This window comes from Lactuca sativa, chromosome 8, assembly GCF_002870075.4.
Source record: "Lactuca sativa cultivar Salinas chromosome 8, Lsat_Salinas_v11, whole genome shotgun sequence".
Taxonomy (NCBI): domain Eukaryota; kingdom Viridiplantae; phylum Streptophyta; class Magnoliopsida; order Asterales; family Asteraceae; genus Lactuca; species Lactuca sativa.
In genome coordinates this window covers 77,138,508-77,151,821 of record NC_056630.2, presented here as the reverse complement: position 1 = coordinate 77,151,821, position 13,314 = coordinate 77,138,508, and the positions used below count along the sequence as shown (strand labels likewise).

Below are 13,314 nucleotides of genomic sequence, written 5' to 3'. Positions count from 1 at the left end.
TCTAATTACTTTCACAGTAGACCTCACCTATGAATTTGAAGCCGATAAAGTAGCCCCCAAAGTTCACATATTTGTTCTATCATTATATTTTCACACTGTATTAAACCTTAAACGTTGGGCTCCTTTAACTGAATGCAACATTCATTTTATTTATTTGTTTGTGTTTATTATTTAATCAGGCTGTGGTATATATTAGACAATGTGTTTTCAAATTATATGGTTCAGGCAAAACATTTTATCCACTTGAAGCAATTCAAAGTACACAACAAAACTCACCAGTAATTAACATGGTTTAATGGAGGAGAGGAGCAATCATGAAGAGCCATGCGATGATGAACTCAAAATGATCTAAATTAAGAAACAAAATGTATAAAGTAAAGAACAAGGTTACGCATGATACAATATATGAAAAACTTAAAACACATAAGTAGAAAGGGGGATGGGTCAAGAAAAATCCAAAATGAAAAAAACTGACAAAATATCATAAACTTAGAAATAATATAGTATCAGAAGTGACTTTATGACCCTCTTTACATCTATTGTCAATGATGATATGCCTTGTTGAGGATTACATAACATAAATGATGATGAGAAAAACATAGCTATCTTATCCTATCCAAAACCAACCTACTCTTCAGGAAGGGTAAAATGGACCACCAGTTTAATGCAACAAATACATACAATACAACTTCATGTTGGTCAGAGTGATTGTCTGAATAGACTGAACACCATACAAACAAACACAAAAATATGAGATTAACCCTAATCTAATCTCATAACTTGCAATCTCATGAGAATATAATCAAACAATCAACCAAGATCACTGCCATTGCAGATTCATACTAGACCATAGTCTTATCTAAAAACCAAATCCAACAAAAAAAAAAACTCCACCTTTCACCCAAACATCCTCTTTCTATACATGAAAAACTAGAAATTTTACAAATGAAGAAAATAAATAATGAGTCAATTACATGGTTCTTACTTACTTGGACCAATGCAGATGAAAACCAAGGGATGCAACAGCATGTTGGGAGTGAGAGCAGCAGCAGAAGGTCGAGAATTAAAAAGAAAAAAAAAATCTACAACTCAAATACATAGTAATCTAAATCTACAACTTGATCATGTATAAATACCAAATCCAAAAGAAATTTTGTAAATTAGCACCTCTAAACAACACTGATATCACAAAGGCCATACAAATACAAAATCCAAATAGTAATACATTAGAATAAGCATATCTCAAAAGCAAAACTATCACTGATAACATGCATTCAAGAACTACTTGCATTCCACATGATCTATGCAGCTATTCTCTTCCTCTCTTGAACTTGGCAACTCTTACCACAACTGCAACGTATATCTTATCCATGGTTTCCTCAGCAAACATGAAAAGTTTGTGTCTCCACTGCTTCTTGAACATCAGAACTCCAATAACACCCCAAAACCCTGTTCCAAAACCACTCATTATATCCACATAAAACAACCATACCTCCATCTTCTCATCAGCTGCTTTGTGTTTCTTCTTGCTTGTTGTTGTTGTTGTTGAATCTTGATGATTTGAGCAAGTGTTTTGCAATGGAGGTCCACATAGATGTTTGTTCCCAGCATATATTGATGGATCATCAGTAAGCGTCTGCAGTTGATTTCCTGTTGGAATTTGACCCGACAAGTTGTTGTGTGACAAATTCAAATGGCTCAAAAAAGTCAAAGCTGCCATGCTTGGAGGGATGCTCCCGCTCAACTTGTTTTTTGAGAAATCAAGAGTTTCCAACTTCATCATCTTTCCAATGCTCTCTGGAATACCCCCTCTCAGATGATTATTAGACAGATTCAGACCCACCAACATAGAAAGTGTAGTTAGCTCGACCGGTATTTCTCCCTCAAGTTTATTGCTTGAAAGGTCCATGTTATAAACCATTCTCCAAGTTGTTGTATATTCAAGATCAACACCTTTCATGACCTGAATCACATTCTTATCATCATCGATATCTAAAAAATGCTCAGATATCGAGTGACTCACAACCATGCCATTTAAGTTTCCTACACACGGAGGGATGGTTCCGGTTAAGTTGTTGTATGCAAGATCCAAAATTTGAAGATTTGAATTTTTGCAAAGAGATGGAGGAATTCTACCAGTGAAGTTGTTTTTGTGTAACCTCAAAACCACCAAAGATGTAAGTTTTTTCCCTATCCAATTGGGTATATTTCCATATAATTTATTGTCACCCAAATCTAAGACTCCCAAACTTTGTAGATTCCCTAATTCTGGAGGAACTTCACCAGTAAAGTTATTTTTGTTCAAATTTAACCAAAATAATGATGAAATAAGAGCAATTGAGCTAGGAATGGCACCAGAGAGCTGATTTGAGCTTAATCTCATGGCAGTCAAACCCTGCAGATTCCCCACACAGTTGGGAATTTTCCCACTTAACATGTTTCTTGAAAGATCAAGCCCTTCCAAATATGTTCTTCTGCATAATGACCTTGGAATTGAACCATTGAAAAGGTTATATTCCAGAAGTAATACATGTAAAAGCCCATATACATCACCATTTCCCGCATTAGGAAGGTTTTTCAAAGATCCGCTGAGTTTGTTGTGAGAGAGATCTAAATAAGGAATGATGGGCATCTTCCGCAGCCATGTGGGCAGCGGCCCCGAAAGTGTAGCATTGGACAACTCTAACCATTGAAGTTTCCTCTGATGTCGAAGCCACTGCGGAAATCCATTCCCGATATTGCTAGAGCTGAGACTAAGAGATATCAACTGGAATGGAGGTATCCACCCACGTGAAACATTGAATGTCAGCTTAGTGTTAGAAGAAGCATCCAAGTCCTTCAACACTGAAAGATTAGCAAAATGGGCTTCGGTAACCGCTCCTTCCAATGAATTGTCAGAGATAAAGAGATGACGGAGTTTGGCAACTTGCCCAATTGAAACTGGAATTGAACCAGTCAGTCCATTCTGCGATAGATCAAGGTCTCTTAAGTTTGCCAGTCCTCCAAGTGTTTCTGGAATTCTACCATTTAAACTCCGACTTAATTCCAGCAACTCCAAAGAATATTGGGAGCATTCTGATGCGTTTGTTGGTGGGTCAGTCATTTCCATACGGAACACATTATTTGTCACACGCAATTGTTTCAAGTGGCACTGTCTCCAGATTCCAACATCCTCAATCTGCTTAAACTCGTTACCAGAAAGATGAAGCTCTAGAAGTTTAGGCATAATAGGAACCGATGAATTCAACATGGTATCCGAAAGGTCAAGGACTCTTAGGGAGCTCATGTTTGTCAAAAAACATGGAAATATGCCTCCAAGTGGATTATTGCTAAGATCGAGGTGCTGGATGTTAGAAAGTGTACTGTAATTAAGATGTGGAGAAGATAGATGCGTCTTATCCAGCCCACAACCTGACAAATGAAGCTCTGACAAAGAAGGGATCATTCTTAGTAGGTTTGGAAAGTTCCATGCCAATAAACTATGATTAAATCCAGAAAGACTGAGGAATGTTAGGGATGTCATGTTTTGAAGAAGGCCAGGGAGTGGACCTTTGAAAGAATTGTAGCCAAGATCGAGGTGTTTTATATTAGGAAGTATTCTACTGGAATTAAGAAAAGGACCAAGATTAACATTGGAAAGTCTACAATGTGACAAACTTAACTCTTTTAAGGAGGGAATCATGTGAAGCATCATGTCCCAGTTTTGTGCTCCACTAAGATCCACATAACTCAAGTTGAGAAGCTCGAGTGACGAAAGGCCAAAAGCCCATGCCATATCATCTGCCTTCAGAAAGTTTTCAGAATCGTATGAACTGAGATCAAGAACCTTTAAATTAGAAAGATTTCCAATGTTAGGAGGAATAATACCATCAAAATTAGCATCAGAGAGATTCAGGTAACTCAGGTGTTTCAAGGATCCAATAAACTCAGGGATCCGACTTCCTAGGAAATCATTCCCACTCAAGTCGAGGTATTTGAGATGCCTCAACTCTGCCAAAGAAGAACTCACCTTATTAGCAGCTAAGTGATTGTAGGGGTAGGGCCAATCTCCTTTGAGATGAAGGCGTTGAACATTTCCAGTGACACCGTCACACTGGATTCCTTCCCACAGGCAACACTCATTTCCAACCCATGATGACAACATTTCAAAAGGATCTTGGATACTGTGTTTGAAGTTGAGAAGAGCAACTCTCTCTTTCTCAGAGCAAAGGATTCCAACCCCCAAACAAGTATATGTGGCTGCAAACAAAAACACACATATGAAAATGAGATGGATCCCCATTATCAACCTTAACTCAGTTTTAGTTTAGAAGAAAGTTGAAGTAGAAAAGATGGGTTGTGATGAAGAAGTGATGGGTTATTATGATGAAGCAACGAGTACATTTATAAAGCCATAAATGAATATTGGAAGACTTGGAAGTCAAAGGAGAATTTGTATCCACAACCTTATATTCTTATGCTATTTTTTTTTTGTCTGTCAATCAAAAAAAGTGGTTTGTGGGACAAGACTATTCCACACAGCACATGCAATTCTATTTGGCCACAAATTTTTAACAAAATATGAATTGAATAAAACACAGTATTTGACAAACAAGCATCTCCATTTTGATAAATCATAGATACATAATAAATATTTTTAAGTGATGGTTACAATTATAAACTGGGAATTTAAAACCATGGCTAAATATGAAACTGCTAGATGGGTTGAGCAGGTCAAATGAGTGGAAGTCTAATGCTTACAAGCTTTTAATCACATTATTTAGAAATCATGTTATTATTTTGATATTATTATTGAGTTTAAATAAAAACAGTGTTCAAGATTACTAATCAATATGTTCACATTTATGATACACATGAGGTCCATTTAGTTTTATTATTATTTTTGACATTACTTGTATCAGAACTTGGCCTCCCTAAATCACATGGAATATTCAGTTTCTTTATTTGTCTTATGTTATTATATGAAAATAATAACTTTAATTTATCACAACAAAATTACAAGTTGCAAACTAAGCAGTATATCATTCACTACTACAGTATTCAAGTGTTCTAAAAAATGTGATGAAACAAGTTTATCCACATGCTTTTGGTCTTTTTCTATATCTACTTTTCCCCAAAATAGGCATGGAAATCAATGTTTAATTTGTATCCACAAAATTGTATTTTTTGATCATGAGCTAATACTTCCAATCTCTTGAATCACATTATTTATAAAAAACTATATTATTATTTTTATAAATTAAAATACACAAACTTGTGAATTTAAAAACTTGTATTCTTTTGGTCCAGGTTCACTTTTAATTTTCTGTTAATCAAAATAAGTGGTTTTGGTTCAAGTTTATTCCCCATAGCACACGTAATAACTTGGTCACAAGTCTTTAACAATTTATGAATTGAAAAAAGCACAATATATATTGACAAACAAGCATTTATGTGTTTGAGAAATCAAAGATAGATTATAAATTTTTGTAAATTATTGTTCTATATTATAAAAATGATTTTTGGTTTCAACGATTAAAAAACTAGATACAACAGAACAAGTTGTTTTTAGTATTATTTGATGTAACAATGTTAATGTGTCAAGGAAAGGAAACGTATTTTAATTTTTGATTTTTTAGCTTGTTCCTAACAGTATGCTGGAGAAGGGTACAAGACTTGACATTGCATTTTGTGGAGTGTATATGAAAAAAAAAATTAAAAAAAAAAAAAAAAAACTAACTTATAACCAAAAATTTACAAGTTACAAATATGATGACTAAGTTGCCCATGCATGTGATGTGATGAAACAAGTTATTGTGATGGGAGACTTGGAAGTCAATTGAAAATTTGTTTCCACAAGACAAGACTGCATGCTTATAGTCTATCTATATTTACTTTTCCTTTGACCAAAACAAGACATGGAAATCAATTGTTGATTTGTATCCACAAAATTGTATTGATTTGGTCATGGGCTATTTTTCTTTTTAATTCTCTCAATCAAAGAAAGTGATTTTTGGCTAAATCAATTCCCCATGTCACACGTAAATGCATTTGCCCACAAAAACAATATATATGATGGTTTTAAGAGTTATCATAATTAAAGATTATAAACTTGATTTTGAAATTTAATGATTTACAGAAATACCTAAAATATATTTTTTTTATTTTAAAACTTATTCAAAGTGTAATCTAATACTTACAATCTCCTGAATCACATTATTTTAAAACTATATTACTATTTTTATGTATTAAAGTCAGGAATGATACAGGAACATGTGAATTTAAAAAACTACATTAAATGATACATGAACTTGTGAATATGTTACCTCACATATGATTCTTAAAGTCCACAAAGTAGCCCCCAAAGTTTATGTTATATCTTTGACACTTGGGTTCCCTAAATTACAGGAAACATTCGGTTTGTTTATTTGATTATTTTATTAAAGTGTGGTGTATACAAGACATGGTGTTTTTCAATTTTACAAGGTTCACATAGAAAAACTCACCCACTCGAGTTAAAAAAAATGACCTGTAACATGGTTTGGAATATAATGATGCATCTTCAATGACCTAAAGAAACAAATTAAATAAAGTAAAGGGCAAGGTTAGTCATTATATATATATATATATATATATATATATATATATATATATATATATATATATATATATATATATACACTCAAAGCACATAATACAAAAGGGTTGGACCAAGGGAAAAACTAAAATTACAGAAACAAGGAAAGCATCATAACACAAGAGATAATGAATACATAAAAGCTTTTTCACGTTCTGTAGGTTGGACCAACATAAATATAATGATAAAAAAAACCCTACAAAATTAGAATGTTTTGGATAGCTAAAATGTGTGTATAACCTACAGTAAAGTAATTAACATGTAGAATTTCAAAGCCCAGTGGTCGGCATATTTAAAAATTAATAACCATGATATATCTTGCAAGAAATTACCTTCCCAATTAAAATGGATTTTGCATTCTTGAAGCTATCACCAAATCTTTGACATTCGCCAGATGCCTATTTGCAATGTTTTCACCTGATACATGAATTGAAAATTTTCATTTGTTGCTCTGTTTTATAATATAACCTACTTAATTATAACAAAAAGAATGCTCAAAGACATTCCACTAAAGACTAATCCATATCTCAATTCAAGCCCTCCCTTTCTTAAACCAAATTGAAACTTAATGTACGTACTACAGAGGCATTGTCTAGGTATTGAATTCAATCTCATCTCCAGCAAAACATTATAACTATATATAACATTTCTACTAATTGATGCCATTCTTTTATTCTCTTGTCTTACTTACTAGATATGCTTATATTTTGGTAACTAATAGTGTTATAGGAATACAACATTGAACGGTTGATTATGTTGTATATAGTGATTTGATGTTTTCTTACTTGTTTTTAAAGTAGTTAAAATAACCTGTCTAATTGGCATAATTAAGCACTTTCAGGTCGCAGAGGATGCTATAAAGTATAAACAAATAAATGAAAGTAGGTTGCTACTTCTTGCATTTATCCCTTTCGCTTTTGAGCATAATAACATATATAGTGGCACTTTATGGTTCTATATCAACACTTGTTCTGCTACGAAGCTGTTATATTATCTCGGTTTCCAATACTTAAGAGAGGGTAAAATGGTAATTATGAGCAAAAAAGATAAAGTTGGTCCAAACAGAAAAGTTTGTAAATTTTGAGGGTGATCCCATTGGTCCAGAGCACATAGTGTGGTGGAGTTTGGTTCGAAGAAAGTGATTGTCAACAAAGCATTACTACATTTATAAAATAAGGAAAGCAAAATGAAGAACATTCACAACCTCAAAGGAAAAAAGTGTAAGCAGGAGATGTTTTCAGGGAAAGTAAAAGAAAGAGTATTTGAAGTGTTTGGGGATCAAAACTCACTGAATCCAATATAAATGAAAAAGAATGGTGTCTTTAAGAAACAATGTTAAAGTGCTTATCTATCAATATAAATGGAGTGGAGAAGGATTTTAAGAGAGCTTGGGTTAGAAATATGGTGCTTAAAAATCAGGTTACTTTTGCTGGGGAAAAAGAACCCGCAATTATGCAGTAGCTGAGGCAATTGAAAGATCTGGTGAGCTTGTGTCAATGTGGGACCCTAATCTTTTTGATGTTATCAAATTAAAGGAAGAAATTATATTGTTGCAAGTAACTGAGATATGGAAAACCTGCAACACAATACGTCACCTCATCATTTAGTTGATTCTTTTTTATTTAAGTTGACATCATCCCATAGTTTTAGCATAATATATAATATTCTCAATTTCATTACTTAACATTGCCTAATTCACTCAAATCACCATTACCCATTTTAATCGAGAAATTGACAAAATTAGGTCAGGAAACACAATCTCAACTTAACTTTCTTCTAAGTTAGTTCTATGTCTTGATTTAGCTTACATCCCAACAACTAATCATCTTACAACCATTAATTTAACACAACTTAAGCAAACTTTACATATATAATCAACGTACCTCGACTAATAAATCGGCTCCCAGTTCAACCCAGAATGATTTCTCCTCAATATTACAAGTCATGTACTTAAATCGACTGTACTATGATTTTCAATTCACTGATTTACTTCATGAATTCTCCTTCTTCCATCTTTCGTTTTACTCGAACTTCCTCGTTTTTACGAGATCTGGTCATATTTCCGTTATTTAATATATATTTAATTCATTTTAGAGTAAAACACATTTTTGGTCCTTATAGTTTTGCCAAAATAGCGCTTTTGGTCCTACTATTCGCTTTTTGTCATGGGTGAATTAGTGATCCGTATGGAGGGTTTTGTTACCTCCGGTGGTCCCTGCATTGTTAAATCTAACAGTTTAGATGTTATGCTTTTAGCATAGGACTAATTTTCCCTTGTTTTATCCTTTCTTTATTGCTTATTATCTACTACTAATCACTATTGCTAATTAGGTCTATTGATTGGGTAATTTTCGAGCTTCGGGTAATTTGAGTTTTTTCATAAAATAATATGAACCGAAACATGAACTATTTACAATTCGGGTCTTATAGTTCGGGTATCCGGGTTGATGATTCGGGTTGGGTATTTTCGGGTATACCAGAAATATACTTTAATGAAATTTATTTATGAATAATTTGGGCATTGTTCCTTATTGTATGAATAAGATTGAAAAAACATTGTGATAATAGATTTTTTTATAAGCTAGTAATATCATCACCAAATGAATAAAAAACATGTAACAAATAATCATATTACTTTTACCATCTGAAAAGTTATAATAGATTTCCTTTTAGGATATTATATGCTATATTCATGAAATCTTATGTTTTAGGACCATATCAAACGAGGAATGTATCCGGTGACTTCAATCATATTTTTGTCATTGTTAACTTATATAAGATATTGATAGGTTTTACATGTAATAATACGAAAAAATCATTATATTCTTAAGGGTACGTGCAACCTACTTTGATCTATGTCATAACACTATTTAAGCAACATATTATTGAACATCAAATCTTCTAAACCCTAATTGAAAGCAAAATTCACAAAATTGCATACCTTTTATTTGTTATTGTAAACAAATCTTTGATTCCAACAAAGCAATCTAGAATTATCTTTGAAAACAAGCTCTATTTGTGTGCGAGCCTCTAATGGTTCACACCCACAACACAAGAACCATAGAAGATTAGGAGAGAGGCGAGAGAGGATCAATTTTTGGATCTAGTATCTAAAAAAGAGTACTTGAAAATTCCAAAGTATAAGGTTCTATTTATAGTTGAGTAGGAGACATGTAGAAACCATGTTTTGAACATAAAATAATATTAGTTCAAATAAGACAGTTATCTGGTTCATTGATTATTTAAATAGAAGCTACCTGAAACGCTTTTAGGGTCTCCAAATCCCCATCATGTAGACATACACCACCACCGTATTGCTCTTTTTGCCACGATCACAACCAGCACTACCTCACAAATTTCCTAATCATCACAAAAATCTGCCACAAAAAAAGTAATATACATATCTTCTAAAACCATATTTGAATCTTCCAATCTCTTTGCTTTGGATAGCCCATCTATGAGTGTTGTGTAAGTATATTGATCAGAAATCATGACCTTTATAACACCTGTGTTCAAGACTAGTTTAGCTTTATATTTTTAGGAGGTAAAGATGGAGTTTTGGGGGAAAACCTGTGGCACGACATGGTGCAGGGATGCCCACAGCGTGGGATTAAATAAAAGCACATATATTTTATTGGACCGCCACGACGTGGGCAAGGGTTGCCACTGTGTGACAGCTGTTGTAACAATTGGTAAAAATTAGTCAGTGTTCGATGGTCAAACCACCACGAACCGCTATGTATTAAGGACCAATTATGTGTAATCTTATGTTTATAATGTATATTAAAGATATCATATTCATAATTACTTTTAGAATGTCTCAAGCTACTAAAATCATCTATCGTTGAAGATCGAATCGAAAATCACCGAAAATTAATTTTAGAGTAAATTACACCAATGGTCCCTATGGTTTAGGGTAATTTGCGTGTTTGGTCCCTAACTTGTTTTGTAGCTCGAAAGGTCCCTACTGTTTGTTTTTTTACATGTTTGATCCATGTCTTACCTAAAAAGACTATTTTGCCCTTGATTTTTTTATTTACTTAAATAAATACACCCCCAACCCCTAGCTCACAATTTTTTCCTATTTAAATAATAGTCTTTTAGCATAGCAAACGAGCAGATCACTTCAGCATAACAACATCATATATATCAGGATACAGATCTAACAGATCACTATAGCATAGCAGCATCTTACATACCAGGATACCAATTTAACAGATCACTTCAGCATAGGAACATCCTACATACTAGGATACAGATCTAACATATCACTACAACATAACAACATCCTACACACCAAGATATAGATCTAACAGATCACTACAGTATAGTAACATACTCGATACAAGGATACAAATCTAGCAGGTCACTACAACATAGCAACATACTAAATATTACCGCACCAAGAATGGATAACGATATATACTCAGAGGTAAGATAGCCACCCGGACATGTGGTCCTACTCTAGAACCACAACGAAACAAGGAACATGTGAGAGAGCCTAGACCAAGAGTCCTCAGTCTATCCTACATGACTATATACAGTCCGTAAGGCATCCTTCTATTAACATATAACCAGAACTAGTGGGCTGACATTGGTGCCTTCGACCTACGGTACAATGAGGTGAAACTCACCTAAAATGAAGGAACCCGAGAACATTGTGATACGCTCCCTGATACACTACTTGCTCCCGCAGATCCACTAACATCAGAACCATATAAAATCTTATTCACCAGTTAAAACCCTCAAGTTTGACCTAAAGTCAAACTTGGTCAAAAGTCGGCGGTCAACGGAGTCAACAAAAGTCAAAGCCCAAGGTTGGTTGAGAACACCCCTCTATAGGTCACCTATCCATCCGAATGACCAATTCTTAAACACAATCCAAAATACCCAAAATACCCTTAGATCAAACTTGTTCTAATTCAGGTAAAACTCAAAATTCCAAAAAGTCAACTAAGTCAGCCCAACTGAGTATGCCCAACGTACTCATCTGTATGTCCAGCGTACTCGATGGTTGACCAGGCACATGCTTGTTGATTGTGTACGCACGTCGTACGCCTTGTACGCCCAACGTACGCAACTGACTACCAATCCACTCATTAAGAGCTTAATCCTTAAGCCCTTAAGTCCAATTTCAAAATCTAAGTCCAAAATGATGTCGTTGACCATAAAGTTTCCAATTTTATGATCTTACATGGCCATCAAGTGCCCAACACCAAAGATCGTGTTATGTCGCATGTTTTTTCGTTTGAGACACTTTTTTTGCTCTTTTTTTATACCTTTTCTAATCGGACATACAAGTATTGTGTTTTTGTTAACTTTTGGTTATTATTTGTTGATGTAACACTTCTAAAAAGAGGTTGGCGTGTTAGTGGTGATGTCGACATGCCTTTAATGGAGCTTAAGAGAGAGGTGGATAATAAAGGAAATGATCAAACCCTATGGTGGTGTTGAGAGGTGTGAATGTATGTTGTTAGGAAGAAGAAAACAATATCTACCTTCTTCCATAATATAGCTTGAGGGCATTTTAGTCCTTTCATAATGTTAGTAATTAAGCTTAACGGATGGTTATATTCTCAAAGGTCACCAACGGTGTTTAGTACTTAGTACTGTAAACGAATTGAACAAATACAAATGAGGGTTTGTTCATGGTCATGTTCATTTAAGTTAGGCGAACAAACGAACATGTTTTCTTGTTCATGTTTGTGAACATACTAAACAAACATAACCAAACAAACATAATTGAACATATATGAACATAAACAAACATATAATAGAGTAATGTAATAAAAAACAATTGAACATGTATGCACATAAAAGAAACTTAAATGAACGAGCATAAATGAAAATAAACGAACAACACAAATGAATGTTTATGAATATAATTAAACGAACGAGACAATGTTCATGTTCGTTTGTTTAACTAAACAAACAATAATTTGAACAAAAATTATCGTTTGTTTAGTTAAACGAACGAACATGAACAATGGTCTCGTTCGTTTAATTATATTCGTAAACGTTCATTTGTGTTGTTCGTTTATTTTCATTTATGCTCGTTCATTTAAGTTTCTTTTATGTGCATACATGTTCAATTGTTTTTTGTAGGGGCGGAGCTTCAACATTTGATTTGGGGGGACCCCCCCCCCCCCCTATAAAGCTCCGCCATTGTTTGTTCATAAACGAGCTTCATGCCAAACGATGCTTGGAAAAGTTATTGGAACGACCGTGCTAGTGTTACCAAAAATCCTGAACCATTAATAGCAAAAAAGCCAATACTGGGATCAAAATTTAAAATTTTGGTAAACAAAAGGAACCAAAACTACATTTTACATCAAGCACGATATAAAAAAAATAAAATTTTGATATAAAACAAATTAAGTCTCAACTGATAACTAAAACATAAAATTTTCCTAGTTAAATAAAAAAGGTTCCAAATTATACTGGTTTTTATAAAATTCGGAGCCGGAGTAAATAATGAAATTTGGAGGTGTATATATAAGGATAAATAATTTACAAATTAGCATAATAGATAGGGCAAAACAAAATTCTAAGGATATATTATCAAAATTTAAGGTTCTGGAGGCGAGAACGTTGAATACAGAAATCTAGGGACTAGATATTGAAACTCCATAACTTGAGTAAATACATAAAGGAAATTATAACTACTTTCTCATTAATTTAATCCCCTCGATAACTGA

The 13,314-nt window shown here is 33.6% G+C and overlaps 1 protein-coding gene across 1 annotated transcript; it reads right to left on the bottom strand.

Moving 5' to 3' along the window:
- Positions 1 to 1,309: 1,309 nt before the first annotated feature.
- On the bottom strand, positions 1,310 to 4,282 carry LOC128127742 (receptor-like protein EIX2). The gene has a single exon (XM_052766423.1). The coding sequence runs from the start codon at positions 4,280 to 4,282 to the stop codon at positions 1,310 to 1,312; it is 2,973 nt and encodes a 990-aa protein (XP_052622383.1).
- Positions 4,283 to 13,314: the final 9,032 nt, after the last annotated feature.